We start from the raw sequence: 23,965 nt of genomic DNA on the forward strand, positions 1-23,965 counted from the left end.
GAAAAAATACTTTATGGTACAACTAGAAGGGGCCAGTACTGTGTTACAGCAGGGTTGTCATTTCTTGTAATGCTAGTATAACATATAGGTACCAGTTCAAGTCCTGGCTACTGCATTTCTGATCCAGTACTGGTAATGTGCCTGGGAAAGCAGTGGAGGATGGCCCATATATTGGGCCCTTACACCCATATGGGACAAACAGATGAAGCTCTTGGCTCCTGGCTTCAGAGCAGCCTAAACTGGCTATTGTAGTTTTTTGGATTTAAGATAAATCTTTTTTTTTTTTAAAGAATTATTTATTTATTATTGCAAAGTCAGATACACAGAGAGGAGGAGAGAGATCTCCCATCCAATGATTCATTCCCCAAGTGACCATAACAGCCGCTGCTGCGCCGATCCAAAGCCAGGAGCCAGGAATTTCCTTCAGGTCTCCCACACGGGTGCAGGGTCCCAGGGCTTTGGGCCGTCCTCCACTACTTTCCCAGGCCATAAATGATTCCATTTATATATAACGTACAGAATAGGTGAGTCAAAGGGACAGAAGGCTGGCTGGAGGCTGCTCAGGGCAGGAGAGCCCAGAGGGGGGCACAAAGTGGTTGTTAACAGGTACAGAGTTTCTTTGGGAGAAGCAGTGATTAAAGCATGTTCAGAAACTGATTTTGTTTTCCTATGTGCATGAAAAGTTATTTTTTGTAATTAAAATTTTATTATTTATTATTTTCCATGATATGTTTTTCAGTCATAACAATTCCCCCATCCACCTTACCTTCCTCCCTCCACAATCGCCTCCCCTACAACTTCCCCCATATTATTTACAATAGAGTAGTCCTTCAGCAACAGTCACAAGTCCCATATTCTGCTATTTAAATGTGCTATGACACTGTGTGTGTAGGCAATGATAGGAAATCTAGTATCATACTGTCAAGGTATATCTAACAGGTTCACCGGTAGTCCCCCCTTTATTCAGTGTCTTCACTTCCCGGTATGCTAGTCTCTATTATACAGCTATAACTGATTTTGTTCACATGACCCTGTGACTGCCCTAAGAATGGCTAAGTTGCACACTTTTTTTTAAATTAAGGAACTCTGAGGAATCATTAGTTTACACACACTGTTATTCAGTCAGCAAAAAAAAAAAAAAGTGTTTTCCACCAAAAATCAGGTACTGTTCTGAGTGCGTGGCAGATTGTGGCCAAGGAATGGATCAATATTCCCATCCTTAAATACAAGTAAACAAAAATAAATGAACAAGCAAATGTGGCAGCCTCTGCGACTGTATGATACTGTGAGTTACATCTCAGTGATGCTCCAACGGCACGGGCGTGGAGCTCCTGGCCCACCCTCCCATCCTGCAGTCTGGGAGCTACTGGCACTCACTTGGATGGCCTCGTGGAGTCGTCAGCCCAGCCTGCGTGTCTTCGTGGTGGCTTGGGAGGGGGCTCCTACAGGGAAAAAGAAGTCCAGATAACTGTCACCCAACATTTGCATTCAACAGCCACAGCCAGCTCACCAAAACCCTCTGGCTTCCTGAGAACATCTCAGTGCTGTCACACTCACATGACAGGCTTAAGAACTGGCAAAAGGTTTCCAGTGGTCACTCCAGGCATGAAAGCCTCAAAAGTGTTCACTCTCTGTGAGCCACCAATCCTTACCGCCAGGAACTGAGCCCCAAGGAATACATCAGAGAGAAGCACAACAGTGACCGCTGAGGAATTACTAACGTGGCCGGCAATAAGGCATTAAATCAACAGAAGAACACACAAGCAAATGGCACCAGGGAACACATGAAAGACTATATTAGAGTATGTACTTAGGATAAAGTCCCATGTATTTTTATTTTTTATGATTTTATGCAAAGATTCACACATAACATTTTTTGTTAAACAGCTTTATGGGCCCTACCGAGGGCGGGACTCCAATCACAGACAAGTTTAACTTTGTTCTCTCTGCTACTGTACATTTTCTAGTTGTTTTTTTTTTTAACATAACTTGGACTGCTTTTATAATAGTAATACAATAAAGGTCCAAGAGTGAGGCCTGCTGTAAAATCCTACATTTAGTGGGTTAAGAATGTACTTGGATCAGAGCTGCAGGAGGCACACTCTTGCAGCAGGGACATGCAGCTAGCTCCCCAGATGCACCAATGCTTGCGTGGCTTATCACAGGAGCACCTAGGGAATGTTAGCTATCCCCAAAGTCATTTCCATTGGATAAAACAGCATCGAATAGTTCCTTCTGAATCACCTACCATTCTCTAGGGACTGGTCTTTGAAATATCAATTTTCTTTTTTCATATGAGTATTGTGCTCAGTCCAAGCAAGTTCTTTTGAGGGACAACCTAAAACAAGAGGTTGACAGATCTCTCCTACAAAAGTTAGGAGCTAACGATTTTTGGTTCCGTGGGCCATAAAAGTCTGTTGTAACTCTGACACTGCAGAGCAATAAACAGCCAGAGGTAGCAGGTAAACAGAGGACCTGAGCTGGGATTCTTCACTAATTGGCAGTTCTTCTCTGGCAGAGAGCACGTGGTCTGCTCACGCGCCTGGGCCTCAACAGTGAGGTTGCTGCCACCTTCTTTGAAAGCCTAGCTTGGAATTTTTAAAGAAAGCACGTCCTTATCATGCCTAAATGTCTTTATACTTTAGATATTCTTGTTTCACGCCATGGTCCATGCTCTTTCCTGCCAAGAACGCACTCTGTTTAGAGGGAGCCGATCTGCTGGGAACAATTAAGAAGACCCCAAGTGCTGTAACACTTGGCATCCAGCTTAACCTCTGGGAAACATCAGTAGCACTTGAGAGAAAGCAGATTTACGTTTTTCTTTTTTTTAATCCAAGCGAGAGGCAGGCAACGAAGCTACTTGAGGGTTCCTGTTTATCTCTGTGAGAAAGAACAAAAATAGAGAAGAGGAAAGGCAGTTTATATCTGTGGGGGAAACCCAAGAAGATGCACTGAGCCCCATCATTGCACCCCAGTCCATGAGGCCTTCTATGGTTGCACCTGCCATCCAGTACTTACCCATCTCTAGGTTGAAAGGGGATGCCTTCTTTTCCATGACCCTAAAGACACAGCTGACTAAACCAGAAGTCTCAGATTGATCCCATTAGAAGGCCAAGTTGTTCAGACAACAATCAGAGCTGGCTGCAAAGATCAGTCACTGTCAGAATAACCCCAAACAATGCAAGCCGAGTAGAGGCCCTGCTGTTCCCTCCCCATCTAGCATCCCTCTCCCCCTTATTTCATGTGTTGGAAGCCTTAGGTCTGCAACACAGCAGTGCTGGCAGGTGTCTGGGTCAGACAGGCAGAGCCCTCATGAATGGCTTAACACATTTTTACTGTTACCTTTTTATTTAACAACAACAACAACAAAAGATTTCTTATTTCTTTTGAAAGAGTTACAGTGGGGAAGGGAGGGCAGCTCCATCTTGTGGTTCACTCCATGAATGGCTACAACAGCCAGGGTTGATCCAGGACGAAGCCAGGGGCTTCATTCAGATCTCCCACAAGGGTGCAGGGGCCTAAACACTTGGGCCGCCTTCTGCTGCTTTTCCCAGGCCATTAGCAAAGAGCCAGATTAGGAGTAGAGCATCTGGGACATGAACCAGTGCCCATACAGTTTGCTGGCATTGCAGGTGGCACCTTTGCCCACTGTGCCACAAGGCCAGGCTCTTTTCCTGTGACTTCTCACTCCCACTGGATTGTATTGGTTAGCTTTGAGTTGAAGTAACCCCTTTGCACACACAAACCCACCTTTCTACTTTCCATCCTGAGTTGAGGCAGCATGAGGAGCTTCTGAGATGAGGCCACCCAAACTCATATTTTCCAGGCTCCAGAACTGTGAGCCAAAATAAACCTCCATTCTGTACAAATTACTGCCTTGGGTATTCTGTTACAGCCACAGAACACAGACAGAGATGGAGACAGAATCCAGAGACATAATTTTCTTGAGTTCTTACCAACTGTGGGGTACTGTGTTTGAGGAGCCTTAAAATGTAGAAGGGGGTAGTACTGCAGTGTAGTAGGCTAAGCCAGTGCTTGTGATGCCCAGCATTCCATTTGGGAGCCCTGGCATGAATCCCAGCTGCTCTGCTTCCAATCAAGGCTTCCTACTAATGCACACATGAAGACAGCAGCAGATGGCTCAAGCACTTAGGCCCCCATCAGTTATGTGAGACACCTGGATAGAGTTCCTGGTTTCTGGCACAGCCCAGTCCTGACAGGTGCAGTCATTTGGGGAGTGAACCAGTGGATGGACGATTTCTCTCTAACTGCCTTTCAAATAAATAAAATAAATCTCTTTTAAAAAAAAGTGATAGGGAACTAAAATATTCACCTCTCAAGGATTTTTTTTTTAACTCAGCTTGCCTGCAGTTTTCCTGTGCTTTTGTGTAGAAGAACACCTTCTACACATTTCTTCACTGAAAGACAAGACCATCTTGTGATAAGGATAAACTGGTAGCCACATGTTGAGTTGGTCATACTTTCAAATTGAAACTGCTACTTATAAACTGGAAGATTTCTGCACGAAAGTCAGTTTCCAGCTTCTACTTTAGAAAACAAGAGAACACCTAGGTACAATGGGGCTAGAGTGAGAGCTGACCCGGCAGATGAGAAGTGAGCACGGCAGGTGGCTGATCTCCTTCCTGCTAATGTCAAGGGACAACTGCATCTCCCACTGTACAGCTGCTGCTACTGTCTCTTTTGGTCCAGCATTCTCTCTGCTCCCATGGCTACCAGAAGTGGGATGTGAAAGCTACACCAGGTGATTTGAGAAAAAACAGGAGTGCCTAAGTGATGGTGGGGGGAAGTGTAATGTTTTCTTACAAGTTTGGTGTGCAAACTGCCATGGTGTTGGCAGCCACTTCACTCACAGAGGCCGCCCACCTGGCATGACTGGCAGCCCAGGGTATGACCCTCTCCGCTCCCCACCATCCTCCCACTCCTCTCAGAGACGGGGTCCTTTGCTTCCTTCTTTGCATGTCAGACACTGGGAAGCACAGATGAACCCAGGTAAAATCCAGGGAGCCACAAGGTTGTGAGTGCCGACGCCTATTTGCTGTAAGCTGGCAAAGCCTGGGATAAGAAAGGGAGGAAGCAGCAGTCCTGACAGCCCTCAGCATCCATGACTTGGCAATGTGGGCCTTCAGTGGAAGGTGCTGCAACTTGATCCTAACACAACAGCCTGAAAGTAAGTGCAAACGATCCACGTGGAACAAAAGCAGGTGGCTGGCTCTGGTTGGGGTCCTTTGGCAGGGACAGCCTGGCCACTCTACGTAGTCTGGTGACATCTACACACCACGTTAGCTCTGTTTCCAACACAGCCCCATAGCTTGTTCGCTCGCTCTCCTCAGGGCAATTTGAAACCCAGGACACACTCCCAGGCCCAGCCACTGTGGATGCTCCTTTTAGGGCCAGCTGCCAAAACTGCTGTGCTTTGCCTCCTAGGAGGTGCCAGGGCAGATGCTGACGGCCTGCAGGAGCTGGCATGCCCTCACAGCTCACCCGGCAGAGCTCCAGTTCCTGCCAGGCCTCGGGAGACGTGGAGGCTCTGCAGTAACAGATCTTCCCATCTGTGACACTGGGCCTCTGCTTTCCTGCCCATCAGGGTAGGGTCAGAGGAGACAAATACTGGATTCACTTTTTCTTCAATCTTTGGTGTTTGAGTCTTTTATACAATGGAGCACTCATTCAAAGGAGAAAGAATTCAATCTTGCCCCACTCTGGAAATGGGAAATGTTATCTTTAGGTAGGCTGACAATCATTGTTTTTGTTTATGGTTTTTTTCTAAACCTGGAGCCCATGAGAACCTTCCCTGGCTGAGCATTTGGGGAGATGCTGGCAGTCTGCTCGAGCTGACTTTGGAAGAAGTGAACTTGTTATTCCCATGCAAGAGAGGAGGGGGAAACACATGATGGGGGCGGGCAGGGAGAGGAAGGGAAGGATTAGTGGTCAAAGGACCTTAAATGCCACGATGAAGAGAAGGCCTAATGGTGGAATTCCAAAGTCCCTAGCTTATTCTTCACACATCTCTGCTGCTAAAATTCCAAAGCGCAGCCCCAAAGGCATCAACTGGAGAGACGATTTCCAGTGTTGACTAATTACTGCCAGGTAACAACTCCCCAACTTGTGCTTAAAAAAGAAACAGTCTTAGAACACACCAACACCCTGAGGGGCAGCGATGGCAGTGGGCGACAGGGCCCTCTGGCAGTGCACCCCTCTGTGCACGCGGCCTCTCTCTTTCTCTCACAAGCTGGAGTCATGTCTCTCAGTGTGGGAACTGAGCGTGGCCGACGGAGGCTGCCGCCCCATAGACGGGAGGGGCAGGACCCTGCATAGCTCCTGAAGAGGAGCAAAAATGTGCCTGCTCCAAAAATAAACAGCGGCCGGGAATGGCTGAGAGGAAAGAGTGGGAGGCACGTGACCGGCAGCTTCGGTCCTGAAATACCAGCTTTTGACAAAAAGGATCCTGCGAGAGGCAGAGAGCGGGAGATTCAGGAAACGGCCTCTTTATATGGTCTCAGCTGAATGGGCCGCAATTCAACCAACTGCAATTGCCGTGTCAGAGAGCCTTTTGGGCCAGCCCCGCTCCTGATCTTTATATGGTTCCCCCAGATGCTTAAGATGCCGAAAGAGAAAAGATGCTAGCGTGCCAAAAAAGGAGCCTTTCCAGTTTAGAAACTTCTCACACACACTCCAAGGTCCTGAAGGAATCCCACCCTCACCCCACCCCAGAACGTGAATCGGGCTTGGACTCGAGAGCTGCAACCTGTCGCAAACAGCCAGTGCACACATGTGCACACACACACACACACACACACACGAATATCCAGCAGGTGAGAGTGGCTATCATGTGATTCATCAGAAATTCTCACAGTAGCAAAATGCAGGCATGGGCAGCGAATCTTAAATATCTGGGACTGAGATACTGGGAAGCCTTTCGTAGTCACACATCGTGGGACCTGCTGTTGGAGGGGCTGTCTTGTACCTGTCATGCTTCAGGGACCCAATCCTTACCAGAAGAGGAAGGAATCCTTTCAACCGCGGCACCTGGCAGATACTTTGATGGCCTCTTCCCCCACCCCCTCCGGTTTTCCCATACACCCCGTCACAAACACCCACATCCTGTGCTTGACAGAGTCACCTCACAGTCCATGTTGTCACTCACTGGGTAGGGCCACCAGTAGTTTGTTAAACAGGCTGATCTGAAGACAACAGATGTCAATCCTGAAAGCCATCCATCCTGGATTTTCCCACCTATGGCCATCCCAAATCAGCTCTCCCCTTTCTTTCCTTGTTCTATACACTCTCCAGACACTTAGGAAGACTTGTCCCATTCCCTCTCACTTTGTGTCATTTGTAACGGCGCACTGTTATTGATGGCATGTGCTGCTTGTCAGGTTAACTGACAGCGGACAGGGCACAGAAACGGAGTTTCCACACCCCACCCTTCCTACCTCCTCTCACACCATCCATGTTAACTGAAGGCGCGAGAAGTGCACCCTGCCCCTCCTGCCTTCTGCATCATTCACAACTGACAGCACGGAAACTACTCTGGAGGCTCCGTGCACCGGGCCCCTCCTACCTTCTGTTGTGCTATCTTAGGCTAGTTAACTACAGGAAAACGTTGGGCTCTGGTAACTCCCTTCCTGCCTGAAACTTCGTACTGCATCTGATTAAAAAATGAAGGTTTAAAACCCCTGACTTTGGCAGCTCAGCACAGTGGCTTCTGGTTTGTAGCAGGAGCTGCTGTCACCAAGCTTGGGAAATAAAAACTCCTAACATCCTATACTGCAACACATTCAGCCAACATAAACATTCTTCTCAGGCCTGGCATGATGACCTAGTGGTTAAATCCTCACCTTGTACGTGCCAGGATCCTATATGGATTCTAAACCAGTTCATGCCTTGGCTGCTCCATTTTCCATTCAGCAGCCTGCCTGTGGCCTGGGAAAACAGTAGAGGATGGCCCAAAGCCTTGGGACCCTATACCCACATGGGGGACCCAAAGAGGAGCTCCTGACTCCTGGCTTCAGATCAGTTCAGTTGCAGCTGTTGTGGCCTCTTGGGGAGTGAGCCAGAGGATGGAAGATCTTTCTCTCTGCAAAGCTGCCTTCCAATAAAAAAATAAATCCTTAAAAAAAATTCTTCTCAATTTCCATCATAAATCAAAATCTACATTTTTTTTCTCCATTCTCTTGTAACTCCTCTTTGCTTATCTAGCATGTGTATAGCCAGAAATGCTATAAATTCCCAGCATTCTAAGGAGCAAACCCTCCGGCCACCTGTCTACATTTCAGACCTCAACCAAATCCAAAGTGGGATAGCAGGAACGGGCTGCAAGCAGCATTAATGCTTTAGGAAATCTGATCTCTCCCCAAGATTCCTACAGGGAGTTAAGGAAGTGGGGTAAGAAGTATTCACTACCTGGTCCAGCACTTACCCCACCATGGGAAACCTAGGGAGCAGTGTCCAGCAATGTCATGGCCAGCACATCAGCATACACTTTACTGTACCCTTTTTTCTTATTTTAATATATTTTTTTTATTTTGAACTTTGAATTATGTGGTATAATTTCATACCGACAAATTTTCCCCATTTTACTACAATGGTGTAGCCCTTCATAAGGAATCATAATTCTATCAATCTCTTATTAAGTGTACCCTGACATTGTTGGTACAGACAATGTCAGACGGTCCAGCATCCTATTGTCTACACATGTTCAACAGTTTCATTGGGAATCCATCTTTCGTCTGGAAAAAATACATTTCTTCTCACCACACTGTCAGTAAAGAAGGGGACTTTCCAATCTCTCCAAGTAAGGAAGAACACAAACGGGGATTAAAGTAAATAAACACATGAGACACTCATCATACTGCTGTTGGGTTTCTCGTTTAGGTCAAGACCTCTTCCCACACCTACGTTAAATGACCTAACAATCTCTTTTTCAGCTTACCACTTCAACCACAAGTTTCTCAGGCTCTCTTCCCATTCTCTCTCAAACCAGAAAGGCTGAGGACTAGGTCACAATGGCCTAACACAAATGGAATGGCTTACTTTTAGTCCTTAATCAACCAATTTTGCTGCTTACCTTGAGGCTGCCCAAAGGCAACTCCTACTCCAAAAGCAGCATAACGTCAACCCCTTCAATCCTAGAGAACTTTATTTATTAGAAAGGTAGAGAGAGAAATATAAAGAGATAAAGAGAGATGTCCCAACTGCTGGTTCACTCCCCAAACTAAACAAAAAAATCCAGAACTGGGCCAGGCCCAAGTTGGGAGCTAGGAACTCAGCCCACGTGTAGCAGGACCTCGACTGCAATAGTCATCAGTAGCTGCTTCCAGGGATGCATGCTACTACCGAGCTAGACTTGAGCCATAGCTCTCCACATAAAATGCAGGCATCCCAACCAGTCTCTTTGCTACTGTCTAGCCTCTATTCTCAGAGGCATCAGTTAGATGGACATTTAACAGAGTGTCTATATGATGGATACCCACTCACATCCTGGGTCCTCTTTTCTATCCATGATTCTTACCATGACTTCCAAGAGTGCTACTGATATCCAAACACTTTCCATCTGAACAGCTCACATCTCTGGATGCCTTTGTCATAGATCCCAAGAGAAAACTGACACAAGCCAGCTCTACAACAACCACTTTCATTCCTTTTTCACTAATAATGCCCACTGAAAAACAAAATCACTGTATTCTGGAACAATCCAAGAGCAACTGGCAGGTAATGGGAGACCAGTTTCAACTAAATTTCACGGAAACAGCAACTATTTCTTTTGGAACAAAATAAATAAAACATCCATATGAAGGCTTTGAAAGACACACAAAAGCAAGCAGAAACTGGAGGGAACTTGATCCTTCAAAGGAAGAACCGCATTGGGTACAAACCCACATCTACATGGATTTTATCCAAGTTCAGCTCCAGTCTGATCACAGAGACCGGGCTGCTGGAACTTGGGCAGAAGGCTGCAGTTTTATTATCTTGAGGACAAAAGTTTGGTGCTGGCTAAAAATATAGAGACAGAAATCTTGAAAGTAAGAAGGTTCTACATTTGTATTCACAACCTACTCCCCACCACATCCTTTCTCAGTACCTGAACTGCCCATGCACAGCGGAAACTCCAGGAAATCCAATAAAAACCCTTTGCTGAAAGGCTATCAAAAAATGCTGAACTCAGTCACTGCTCACCGTGGAGAAGAGGGAGTGTGGAATTGGAGTTCTACCAAATTCCAGGTGTTTGGTTGCATTTTGAGTTTTCCAATAAAGTTACAGAATGGCCTTAGTGGAAGAGACTGTCCCAAGCCTAAGGGGTTCACTCCAGGACTAACCGCAAAAACAAAACAGACCTAACAGAATTCTCAAACCAAGCTTCCAAAAATTCAAGAGATCCACAAATAATCTAACTACCTGCTAAGACAAAGCCAACCCTTTTCAGAGCAAGGTAACATAACCTTAGTTTCTACAATGAATCATCCACAATGTCCTCCCGTGTATAAACAAAAGATTACTAAATGTGTAAAGAAAAAGCATGACCCACAGTCAAAAGAAAAGGCTGACCTCAAGCTGACTCGAAGGTTGGGATTAACAGACAAAGACGTTAAAGAAGTTATTATAAATATGTCCTTAGACTTGAAAACCAAACACAGTCCCAAGGAAGGAATAAGCACATGGGCAATCTAGGCAAAAAACCAAACTCTATACATATTTTAAAAATGCAGGAAAATGGAAGCTTGGAATTTAAAAGTAGAGTCTCTAAAATGGAAAATTCAGTTAAAGAACTTAACAGCAATTTGAAGATAGCAGAGAAATAATGAACATCCAATTTGAAGAATAAAAGAATAAACGGTGGGGGAAAAATAACAATCTTCCAGGTGGAGGGAAAAAGCAGAAGTCTCTGCGACAATGCCAAGCAGTCTCGCCTTTACGCACCTGGAGTCCAAAGAACAGGAGATGGAAAATGTGGCAGAAAAGATTTTTGAGAGACAGTAACCTAAAATTTTCCAATTCTGGGGGGAAATAGCAACTTACAGCATTATTACAAATCACAGCAAGGCACATCATTGCCAAACTGCCACAAAAGGAAAGATGGAAGCCAAAGTTGTCCAGCCAGAAGGGGAAGAGACACATGTCCAGGAGTAACATCATTGAAAGTGACCCAACCCAGGGGACAGGGGGACAGCAGCCAGGGGACATTGGGGACATTGGGAAAGTCCACAATTCTATAGAAATTTACTAGAAAACAGCCTGCAAAAACAAGGGTGAAGTGGCAACCCTTCGGGACAAACCAAATAGAGAAGCTGTTCTTGACACACCTGTAACACTGAAAAACCTAAGGTTGGATCTAAATGAGCCCCGGGCAGAAACCTGGACTGATAGGTTGAAATGAGTAGATTCAGAGGTAGCCCCCAAGTATCTCCAAATAACAATGGCTTAAAGTAAAATGACAGACTGATTGTGGGGTTTCTACCATATGTAATGTAAAAATATACAACATCAGAGACACAAAAGATGGGAGGCAGGTCCAGGGATTCAGACTGTTGCAAAAATCCTCCCACTTCTGGGAAGTGATGCAACATTAACTCCAAGTAAGCAGGGAGGAGTTAAAGGATCCTATTCTATCCTATTCACCTGCTATAAAAGTTACATTTTAAAAAGTCATGTAAAAGTAGTCATCTCAACGTAATGATGTAATGACATAATTCCATTACACGGGGTAAACGCAGGGGACCAGGAATATTTCATTCTATCACTGAGGATATTTAACGTCAGTCATTATCCTTTTCCAGTAAATCAACATGAAAAGATGATTGGACTGCCATCTTGTTCCTTCTTGGTAATTACTGACATGCCACCTCATGAGAAGCAATCAAGCCTAGCTAATGATTTCAATGGCGCCTTCTCATCACAAACCCTCAGGTTCCAAAGCAGATGAGTTGGACTCTGTTCCCAATCCACACTCTCCTCTTTGCCCCTCCAAGGACTGTCTTTCCCCGCCACCTCCAACCCCAGACTTCACTTCTCTTAACAGTTTTCTCAAGTAGAGTAACCAGGGAAATGAGGGCACTGGCTCCCTGCTGCTGGAGCACCCTGGATCTGCCAGCATCTCAGCTTCAGTCTGGAGGTATTTCTTGGGAAGCATTTCCGGGAGACTGCCTGACATCTCCCACAACAGGCACCTACAAACCCAAGACTCAAGTGACTTAGCTGTGCCCTCTTATTCCATTATAAATTGGTATCTGCTTTCACTTGGCTTTGAATGCATGAGTTGAATCTCTTTTTCTTAAACACAGACTCCAAACTGTATTAGCTTCATAATCTACAAAACTTGGACCCACCTGCTTGTTGCCAAAATAATTTCTGGAGCCCAAATCTGATGGTGGTCACCTCTCTGCATGAAACACATTTGCACTTGGAGGTCGAGAAGATTTAGTGAACCACACAAAGGAATTACAAACCCAACCTATAGGTTCTTCTTTTCCAAGCATCTGGAACCCACACTGATGACTGTTGCTACCTCTGCTGTCACCAGCTTGCAACTTTCTCTTAAGCTCCACACTAAAATCTTCAGATGCTTATTTGATAGTCCTCCTGGAAATCCCTGAACGCGATTGAAATCCAAAACACCCCCACCTGAAATAATTATCTCCTCCTGCTCCTCAACTACTAAGTGGCATCGTAGCATAATGGCTAAAGTCCTCCTCTTACACGTGCTGGAATCCTATATGGGCACCAGTTCCTGTTCCAGTGGCCCTGCTTCCCATCCAACTCCCTGCTTGTAGCCTGGGAAAACAGTTGAGGACATCTCAAGGTCTTGGGACCCTGTAGCCATGTAAAAGACCAAGAAGAAGTTCCTGGCTTCAGATCAGCTCAGCTCCGGTCGTTTTGGCCACTTGGGGAGTGAATCAGTGGATAGAGGCTCTTCCTCTCTATCTCTCCTCCTCTCTGTATATCTGACTTTCCAATAAAAATAAATAAATATTACAAAAAGATGCATGTACTTGGGCCCAGCAGCGTGGCCTAGCAGCTAAAGTCCTCACCTTGAATGTGCCAGGATCCCTTATGGGCGCCGATTCTAATCCCAGCAGCTCCACTTCCCATCCAGCTCCCTGCTTGTGGCCTGGGAAAGCAGTTGAGGACGGCCCAAAGCTTTGGGACCCTGCACCTGTGTGGGATACCTGGAAGTAGTTACTGGATCCTAGCTTCGGATCGGTATAGCATCAGCCGTTGTGCGCACTTGGGGAGTGAATCATCGGACACAACATCTTCCTCTCTGTCTCTCCTCCTCTCTGTATATCTGACTTTCCAATAAATAAATAAATCTTTAAAAAAAAACAGATGCATGTATTATTGGAACAACAGAGTTAGAGAAAAGGAGAGATAGAGAGATCTTTCACCTGTTGGTTCACCACATAAATGGCCATGACAGCTGGGGCTAGGCTAGGCCAAAGCCAGGAGCCAAGAACTCTTTGACTACCACGTGGATGGCAGGGGCCCAAGCACTTAGATCATCCTCTGCTGCTTTCCCAGACACATTAGCAGGGAGCTGGAGCAGCAGTGGAGCAACTGAGGCACTCATATGGCATTGCAAGCAAGAACTTAATGTGCTATGCCACAATACTGGCACTGATAGTTTCTTTCAAAAAATAAATGTGTTTATTTAGAAGAATTGACTTTAAAAAAAATAGCAAAGTTAATCATGTGAATGGTATGTGGATACCAAAAGCTGTACAAACAGCCTGGGAATGCCTGAAGTTTGGGAACACTGCCCCATTTCGTGCCACATCATCCCTTACAACTGTTCCAACTGCCTCCTACTGATCTTTGTGCCAACATCTCTCCCATTCTAGATGATTCTCCAGCAGAGCTGCCAGATTTATCTTCCTAGAAAACAATCATGTCATTCCTTGCTCTAAAATCTTAGTGGGATTCCTACTACATACAAAACAAACCCCAAGATTTCCCACCTGGAATGTGAAGGTCTACATTCCAAACCTATGAAGTTGTTCAGCCCTCCATGAAAACACTGGGCCTCTGCACGGTGGCGAGTCTCAGAGCAGGCGTTTCCCACGGCCACGGGTGCCCTTTTGCCCTTCCCTCTCCTTGGCAAATTCCTCTCCACCCGCTTCAACCCAGCCCAAAGGTCACCTCCTGTGTGAAGCTCTCCCTAACCTCCAAGCAGGGTTGGTGGCCCCCGCTGTTGCCATTCTCCTAGAATGCTTCTGTGTTACGGCTTTTCTAAGACTAGGGTTCCTCAACAAGCTGCTTGCTCATTTTTATACTGGAAAGTATATATTCAATGGATGACTAGTAAGTCAATGAATGAATAAAATTTTACTTCTATCATTAAAAAATACAGTCATGCATCACTCAAAGATGGAGCTTCGTCTTGAGAACTGCTTTGTTAGGCGACTATGTCGCTGTGTGAGCAGCATGTAGTAACACAGACGCCCCTAGGAAGTCATTGTCACATTCACAGTCCATCGTGAACCAAAAGGGAGTCTAGGGGAGAGGCTCTCTATTACCACTGGTTGCAAGAACAGAAACACATGCTGGAGCAAAGAGAAACAGTTGAGAAAGCAGAGAAAGGCTCTTTCATACAAAGGAGAAAGACGTGTTGAGCAGAGATGGGAAACGCGCACACGGTACAAATCCTAGCCCAGGATCCTTTTGCCAAACACCATCCAGGACCCTCTGAGTGTGTGGTGCCAGGCCCAGCACAGATGGTCACTCTGCCTGCTTTCTGCCACTGTAGAGACCCGCCATCACAAACTCCCTGCTGGGGCCTTCCTGGCCTGGACGTTCTTGGTGGTACCAGCACCCCTCCCTCCCACAGCACTCTCGCTTCTATAGGCTTCTGCAGACCACAGCTGCCTTGTGCCATCCTCTCCTCTCTGCCACTCCGCCTCCTTTCCCGCACAGGGGTAATTCTTTGGCTCTTGTGTTCCTGAAATGTAAGTATCCCTTAGCTTCTGCAGAAGTCCTCTTCATGCGCTGTGAACTCTCCAAAGACTGGGCTTCCATTGAGCCCCTCGGTGCTAATGACTTGCAATCTCTAGCTCCAGCCCAGAGCCCAACACATCTGAGTTGATCCATCAAAACCTCCTGGGCACCCACCACCGGTGGTCTCACAGGCCTCTAACCACTGTGCCCTAAACATGTCATTCCTTCATTTACAGGCTAAGGACCTACAAAGTGTCAGACTCGGGAATGAGTAGATGGGAGCTTCTAGAACTTACAATTAGTAAGGATGATGGGCCTAAAAATTATATAAACATATGGTTGGTAAGAGAGAAACAGTGAAAAAGTACTACAAGTATAGAATAAGAACCAGTGGGTAATACTTTTAAAGGAGTGATGCTCATCGCTTCTCGGCCTTTTGGCTAAGATCAAGTGTAAAGAAGTGATGTTCAAACAGAACCTGAAAGGCAGGTAAGAGTTGGACCTCCTGGGATTTCTATTCTCTTCTAGGCTAATCTATCAAGTTATGGAATTCTAGGGAGACAATTCAATTTTGTTTTTGTGAAACTATAGTATTCTAGAAAACTATTTTATCGTGTGGAACTTTATGATTCCAGGGAGCTGTTGTATTCTGAGGAGTCTTTCCCAGTCTATGGCACTGTGGCATCCCAGGGTGCTATCCTAGGGAACTAGCATAAGTAAGGGCTGCATAAGCAAAGAGCTCAGCAGGATTGCATCCACAGGACAGGTCTCCATGAGGCTGGAGATGTGAGGAAGGTTCCAGGCACACAATTCAAGTAAAGGATTTGGGTCTTTCCATCTGCAGTGTTAATGGTGCAATGGGTATCCAGGAAAAGGTTTTAAACCTGAAATGACCGGTGAGACAGCTTCACTAGCACACTCAACCCAAACTACAGGAGGGCAGGCCATGGGTAAAGCTGCTTATGAGACACTGCCACCGTGCTCCAATCATTCCTCTCACTCCAGTGTCTCTCTAACAAGACATACATTCTGAGAAGCTCTTGTTCTGACATCCTTGCCTGAACAGAAGTCTCATTATAACAATATCAGGACCATGAAAATTTCTCCACACCAACTCCTTATTCTAAACAAGAACCAGAATCTGAACTCCTCGAGCTCAGCTGAGGTTATCTTGCCCAGCCAACACAAACATGGAAACGGTGTGTGTCGTGGCAGCATTGAAGAAGCAGCAACGAAAGACCAGGCCAGAGGACAGTGAAAGTTTGCTGTCTTATTCTCACAATATTGATCCATATTTTCATGTCATGTAAGAACGCTGGCCCGGGCCCAGCATGGTAGCCTAGCGGCTAAAGTCCTTGTCTTGCATGCACTGGGATCCTATACAGGTGCCAATTCTCGTCCCAGATGCTCCACTTGCCATCCAGCTCCCTGCTTCGGGCCTGGGAAAGCAGTTGAGGACAGCCCAAAGCTTTGGGACCCTGCATCCGTGTGGGAGACCCAGAATAAACTCCTGGCTCCTGGCTCCTGGCTTCAGATCGAATCAGCTACAGCTGTTGCAGCCACTTGGGGAGTGAACCAGCAGATAGAAGATCTCTCTGTAAATCTGACTTTCCAATAAATAAATAAATCTTAAAAAAAAAAAAAAGAAAGAAAAGAAATGCTGGCTCCCTCTATATAGGTCATTTATTCAAAACGGGAAAGGAGTGAACGCCCCTCTCTCCAGCACGTATACTCAACTGCTCCACTTACAAACCCAACGTGCTTCCTTGGCTCATGCTCATGCTTCTGCCTGGAGCAGTCTTCTCCCCACTCGTCTTGGTTCTCATCGGCTATGCCTTCCAGTCTCAGCTCAAACAGGCTTTCTTCCCCGAAAACCCATCCACATGTGCCTGGAGTCAAAAGGACTCAGCACGACTGCTCCTCTGTCTTTCTTGGTTCACTTCCACCTGAACTCTGTAGGCCATAGGTAGACCCCAGAAGGCAGACCCCATGTCTAGTTTATCACTGTAGTCTCAGCTCCAACTATAATACCTATCACAAAAAAGCACTCAGTTAAGTTGCATATGAATGCAGGAAGAAAAACACCTTCTAGCCCAGGTCACTGAGTTCACCAAGGTCCTCTCTCCTCATTTTCTCATATGCCCCAAGAACAAGAAAATGATGCACATATGTAATTAGTTGTGGAAACACTGCCAACCCCTAGCTGACATCCAGAGGGATTGAGTCTTAAAGATGCAAAGGAATTCACAAATAGCTGGCCAGTGGCACAAGCAGAAATTCTTCACCAAATGTTTTCTTGTCCTAAAAGCAAAGTTAGTTTTAGAAAATAGGAACATTTCTGCACTTTAAACAGAAATGTAGTTGAGGCTACACTGCTCACACATCCCAATTCTCATCAAACACAGATAGATAGCAGAGAGCATCAGATAGCATGCGTTGGGTATCATCCTAAGAGCCTTACGCAGATACTCATTTAATCCTTCAGTGGCTCTATGAGCCAGGTACCAGTCATCTCCACTCCAACAAAAAGGAAACAAGCTTACAGTGGGTAAACAATTTGCCCAGAATATGTGCCCAGTCACTGGCATAGCTAGGATGAAAGATGAAACATGTGACATAGATAATGGCAACAGCAGGTGGTTTCACAGTGCAAGGTGAAGACTTTGGTGTGTGCTCCTCGTTTAGCCCTCCCCACACGTGAGGATGCATCATAAAGCAGGCTTCCACTCAGGAGCTTGCACCCTTGCACTCCTAGGATGCCAGCAAGAAAGGGTGCTGTCCCAGGGCCCTCCGAGAGCCTGTGCCAACCCTGGGCTGCTGAGATGGCTCTGCCCCGATGGGTCATTCCCTCCCATGTGGCAGCCAGCCCTGGGGAGGGGTCCATGGTGGTCATCTGCCCGCTTGAGGGACAGATCAGAACTGAAGCATGCAAAGCACAACATAAATCTGAAGTGTGGAAAACGTGGTCCCAACGAACAGCTCCCTATCAAATTCCCCACATCCCTCTCCGGCATCATGCAATCCAGCCCATTGGAGCGCGGCGACGAAAAAGGCTGAGGAATGTGGCCAATCAGGAGGGTTATTTTGGTGAGAAAGAAGAAAAATGTCACCAAAAAGGGTCAGCAGATAACCCTATTGGGCTGAAAATAACTGCCTGGCTGGCAGACCAGTCAGGGAACAAGCTGTGGCCAGGAGACGTAATGCAAGTGCCCGGGGAGCTCTGGCCAGGGGGGCTGCTGGGATGAGGAAATTGGCCTAATTTGGGAACATGAGCCCAGCAGCATTTCTCAGATTCCTGTGAGAGGATCTGGCTAACTTTCAGTCCTGTGTCCTCGGAGGAACACCCAGGAGATGAGGGGAGAGAGGGAGGGAACAGCTGTGACTCAACCCTGTCTTTCACCAGCTGGACCAAGGGGGTGCTCCTGGGAAAAGCAAGATTCCCAGGGGATAACCCCCAAGTCGCTTAGTCTCTCCAAAGGTCTCCTCTTAGGGTGGTGGGGGGAGCTCAGTGTGCCTACCACCAAGCAGGTGGGAGAAGCTTGGTAGGGTGAGACAGATGTGACTGCAGCCAGAGATGAGCTGGGTGACTCTGGTCAAGTTACTCAACCTCTCCATGAGTAAATAAAAATAATAACAACATCCAGGCCTACTTTAGGAGCTACTGTGAGGCTTGGCTAGGACATGGCAGTGGTTATTAACAAAAGGACAATCCATAGAAGAAAAGCTATGCCCCAAAGGAGTCCTAGACCCAAGAGAGAAATGCTTATCCAAAAGCTAAAGCCCTCCTCGGGAGGTTCGCCAAAGATGACGGTTGACAGTGCAATGTCCTTCTGTGGTAGGAAACATCCGGGCCTTTTGTTGAAGGACACAGGTAGAGGCAGAACCGTGCCAATCAACCGCAGGTGAGAGGTCAGGTAGGAACTGTCAGAGCTACTCTCTGCACAGTTACATAATACACACATGTTGGACACTTGTCAGAGAACCGTCTTCCAGAAAAAGTACTCAAGAACTGCAAGGGCGACCTGAACTGCTAACTACATTATGCTAGCTACATTATGTGACAGGTGCCGCCCCTCACCCCGACCAGCCATACGCAAAAGTACAGTTGCGTTTTTCTTAGGACTCACCATATCTTCTGAGGTTTCTGGGTACTAGATACTGTGCTAAGTACTTGACATGTGCTATCCAATTTGGGCTTCATGAAAATCCCGTAAAAAAAAAAAAGCCATCATCTACATCGGCTTTGAGGTGGTGAAATGGTACGAAGAATTCATCTCCCTGGCAATTCAGTCAAATAAGTTGCTTGATATCTCCTATTTGAAATTTATACCACGACCTGTCTTCATGTATCAGAGCAGGAGGAGTTTAATTTCCTAGACAAGGGGTCCCATGGACAGAAGGCCCTAGGCACTTTCGGAGATAAACAGATGGGAAAAATCAAGAAGAAATTCACACAGGCAAATCAGTCAGGCAACCTGGATCCCAGAACACCCAGTTTTGACTTTTTTTGAGAGGGGAGGTAGAGATGGCGGGGAGAGGGTTGAACTCTACACAACTTTAAATTTGAAAGCCAGAGAGGAATGTGGACATATTTTTATAACTACTCAAAATAAATTCCTTCCTTTTATACTCAAGCCTACCCAACCCCCACCCCTTCAAAAAAAACCCTTCTATAAATTCTGTTTTTAGGGGGGAAAAAGTCATGTCAGTTTAGAACCTCCTACTCAATAGCTATTCTCCGCCCCTCCCTTCCCAAAAAGTTTCAATGTTCTGACTCGGCAAGTGTCCAGTTAACAATGACCTCATGGGGCAGGCACTGTGGCATGGAGGGTAAGCAGCCACTTGGGACTCCCACATCCCACATTAAAGTGCGGTGTGGAGTCCTGGCTCCCCCACTTCCCATCCAGCTTCCTACTAACACACCTTGCAAGCAGCAGATAATGGTTGAAATGCTTGGGTCTCTGCCATCCTTGTGGAGGACCTAGATAGCTTCACTGGCTGTTAAAGATACCCAGGAAGTGAATAACAGGATGCAAATGCTCATTCTTTCTTTCTCTCTCTTTCTCTTTCTGCCTTTCAAGTAGAAGAAAACAAATTAACATTAAAAACAACAACCGTGGCCAATGTTGTGGTATAGTGGATTGGGCTGCCATCTGCAACACCAGCATCCCACATCAGGATGCCAGTTGGATCCCATTACTCTGCTTCGGATCCAGCCTCCTGCTAACGCACCTGGGAAAGCAGCAGATGGCCCGTGTGCTGGCCCCTGCCACCCACGCGGGAGACCCAGAAGGAGCTCCAGCTTGCTGGTTTCAACCTAGCCCAGCCCTAGCTGCTGCAGTCATTTGAACAGCAAACCAGCAAACAAACAGATCTGTCTGTCTGTCTCGCATTCTTTCTCATTCTCTCCCTCTACCCCACTCTGTTCTTCTCTGTCACTCTGCCTTTCAAATAAATGAAGAAAGCTTTAAGAAAAAAAGAAACAGTACTCGCTGAAAGTTCAGAAGGGGTTTTCAAGGTCCAGTCCTGCGCCATGTGACTCAGCAGAAGCCTGAGTGGTGTGAGCCTAACCAGCCCGCACATCTGTGCAGCGCGCTCTCCAGCTGTTTACTGATGAGAAGGCGCATGTAAATGGGCGCATCCTCAAGTCTTCCCTTGCTTTCTGCCTCAAACACACATCGGGTCCCTGGTGACCAATCAGCCATCCAACCACCAAGAAAGCAAAAGCAAGAACATGCAAAAGTGACAAGATGGGAAGGGGCTGGGGGATGAGGACAGCCTCCCACGGCCGAACTCACTCTGTTCTGTCCTTCATGGACTCCTTGCTATGTGAGCGGCAGAAAACAAAACCACTGCTGTTTGACTCAAGCACTGGAGTTGCATTTCTGTTCCATGCAGCCACACGCAATAATAATGGATACGGAAGGAGGCCTAAAGAATCAATGCTAAAAGAGCAGGAATGTAAAACTCAAGTGCAAACAGGAGCCGGGCAGATCAAATCTAAGGAAATCTGCCCAAGTGTGTTTACGTAGGTGGCCACTTCGACAGCTGGCCACTTGCGAGGAGCCCCACTGGCAACTCCAGCCCGTGCCTCCTTGTGGGCATGCCAGCCCGGCAGTCCCATCGGCCACGATTTTAGGTTATAAAGAAAAGGCTCAAGTCTGAATGGCCAAGTTTATAACTGTTATTTCAGTTTTTAAAAGTTTAAAGTGTGTGCCTCAACCAAAACATGACTGTGAGCTACCTTGTGCGTGAAGGCTGCCAACTTCCAAGCATTCAGATTTTTTTTTAAGATTTATTTATTTTCATTGGAAAGTCAGATATACAGAGAAAAGGAGAGACACAGAGGAAGATCTTCTGTCTGATGATTCACTCCACAAGTGACCACAATGGCCAGAGCTGCACTGATCTGAAGCCAGGAGCCCAAAGCCTCTTCTGGGTCTCCCATGTGGGTGCAGGGTCCCAAAGCATTGGGCCGTCCTTGACTGCTTTCCCAGGCCTGAAGCAGGGTGTTGGATGGAAAGTAAGGCCACAGTGACACAAGTCGTCGCCCATACATATGGGATCCCAGCGTGTGTAAGGTGAGGATTTTAGCCACTAGGACCCACCATTCAGGTTTTGTGATGAGTTCTCTCCCTCTCATCTTTTTTCTCTTCCTAAAGCATCCCAGCAAGTGTTACCAACGTGGAAACAGGCTTGCAGAGAAGAAGCAACCTGCTTAGTTCACAGAGCTGATGCATGGCGCCCTCTGCCCTGCAGCCCAGGGCACCCTACGACTCAGTCTGTGCTTTGGTCCCTCTTCCTAAGGAATGCCCACTGCAACCAGGAAGCCCAGACATCTGCTCCGGGTCACTACCAGCCACGGGACAAAGGAGTGGCACCCAAGTTGACTTCCAAACCAGCTCAAAAACACACTCCTGCCTACCTACTCTTTCTTTCCTGCCACTTAACACACCACAGCAAAGCACTGTCCAGGTACCTGCGCACTCACTAAATCGCTGAGTGAATGAATGTTCGCATGGAGCTTGTTCTTTTAGGAAAGAGCTTTGAACAAGTGTGTATCTCACTTCCCTCCCACATCAACCCAGCCTGTCAACTGGCGGGTAACGGACCCACAGCGTTACCACCATGATTGTTTCAAAGACACCAGCAGTGAGCAGAGCCCGTTCTCACAGCCCAGCGTTCCCGCGCCGAGCCCTGGGCTCCTTCTGCTTCCCTCAGCCCCCAACGCCTCCGCCTCACTTTACACTGAGAATCATTTGCTTCAACTAATTCCTTCACGCTGCAGGAACCCCAGGCTGTCTGACAGCGCCCAGGTGCCGCAGTGACGTTTTCATGAATATCTTCATCCTCGAGTTTAGCCAGCGAGAGGACAAAAATAAATGCATCATGTAATATGCTCAGCAGTGGAATGTAAATGGGCACACACACAAGTCCCGGGATCTAAATTTAGAAAGAAACAGCCAGAAAGTCCCACACAGCACAGTGAGCATCTGGCCCGCACTGCTTTAAACCTCATTTAACCCAGGAAGAATAAAGGGACTTGGAATCCTGGCTGGCATGTGGCTCTCAGAGGTACCGGCTGGGTAAGGACCAGCAGGATTTTCATCATGTTCTCACTGAGAAACGCTAAAGCCCAGAGCAGGAGAAGGGCCCACGCCTCTACGTAACGCCCGCTCACTACAGCAGCTGTTCCTCAAAAGCTAACACACCCAAAAGGCTCACCCCACCCCCTCCGAGCCCATGGAGTTCTCAAAGCACTGACCTTCCCAGGAGCTGCGAGACAGGCACAGCAGGTGAACAGCAGTGTCCACTGACCCCGGCCTCAGCACTGACTTGCAACGGGGCTCACGCAGGCTTCAAGGCCAGCTTGGGTCATTCCTGCGATCCTGGCCCACCACAGCCTCCTCACCCCACCAACCCAAGGCAGCTATAACCTCCTTCACAATCAGACAAACTCAGCAGCAGCCTTCCAGGTTGCCAGTGTTCTCGACTGTAAGGTGCACTGGGCAGGGGCTTTCGTCTCCTGTAATCACTAAAATACGCTAACCTCTGGCAAGGGTGCCTGGCGTACCACAAGCTTCAGTAACCACCTGTTGAATACATCTTCAAATGACGTCATCCTGTGACGGCTCCTCCGACCCCTAAGGGATGAAATGGCCAGAGGACAAGAATAGGTTCCCACCAACCCAGTCCCAGGCTTCCTCATTTTCCCTTTATAGACATGCCTGACTGCTATTCAAGTCCCTAGAGATCTAGGGTGGGGTCTGGTATGTCTGCCTTCACCATCCTCCTCCTTTACACCACCAGCCCCTTTCACTGGGTGCCCCCAGGGTTTTGCTTTCTGCCTATTCACCACCCTGTTCCCTAACCCTAACTCAGCACCCAGTGCCTAATGTTCCCTCACTCCTTGGCAACAGCAACCTGTACCAGGCACTGCAACAGACAAGGGTTCAAGTCCTGCCTACCAAAAGCACACATCTTAAGAGGCAGCCAGCCATGTAAACAATGAGAAGACAATACAGCAAGCACCATAACGGAGGCGCCATGGCCAAAGTCACACATTGCCAACCACCAGGCCCAATTCGGCCCATTCAATGATTTAACTTGCTGACTTCCAAAGCCTTGTTGCCAACTTCTACCGAAAAATCCGATGATCTGCCTAGATCAGACAATGAACCTGTGTGCCTGTAACATCAGCCAGCATCATGTGGCTTCCAGTGCCCAGTGCCCAGCACTGACCCTCCTTTCAGAATCTTCCAGGCCACAGCTGGTGGGCTTGTGCACCTGCCACCTGTACCCCACTTCCACAGTGAGTGGAAAAGTGAAAGACACAGCAACAAGGTGATGGGAGAACTTCAGCGGAAGTGAACTCCCTTTCCAGGAAAGTGAAGAATTGTCCTAGACATTTGATATGTAGAGAAACTGTGCTGGAGTCACCCGCCCAGCACAACTTGCTCATGCACCTGCCTGGCCATGCACCTGGCTAAGGTTCTCACTGTGTATATTTTTAGCA

The 23,965-nt window shown here is 47.1% G+C and overlaps 1 protein-coding gene across 1 annotated transcript in view; it reads right to left on the reverse strand.

Moving 5' to 3' along the window:
• IFT43 (intraflagellar transport 43) overlaps window positions 1–23,965 on the reverse strand; it is a 67,368-nt gene that overhangs the window by 40,123 nt on the left and 3,280 nt on the right. Inside the window, exon 3 of the mRNA XM_040975591.1 lies at window positions 1,378–1,442. Coding sequence (XP_040831525.1) covers window positions 1,378–1,442 — 65 coding nt within the window. The remainder of the gene's footprint in view (window positions 1–1,377; window positions 1,443–23,965) is intronic.

The sequence above is a fragment of the Ochotona curzoniae genome, unplaced genomic scaffold (genome assembly GCF_017591425.1).
Source record: "Ochotona curzoniae isolate NIBS_2020 unplaced genomic scaffold, NIBS_Ocur_1.0 contig_2688, whole genome shotgun sequence".
In the NCBI taxonomy this organism is placed as follows: Eukaryota; Metazoa; Chordata; class Mammalia; order Lagomorpha; family Ochotonidae; genus Ochotona; species Ochotona curzoniae.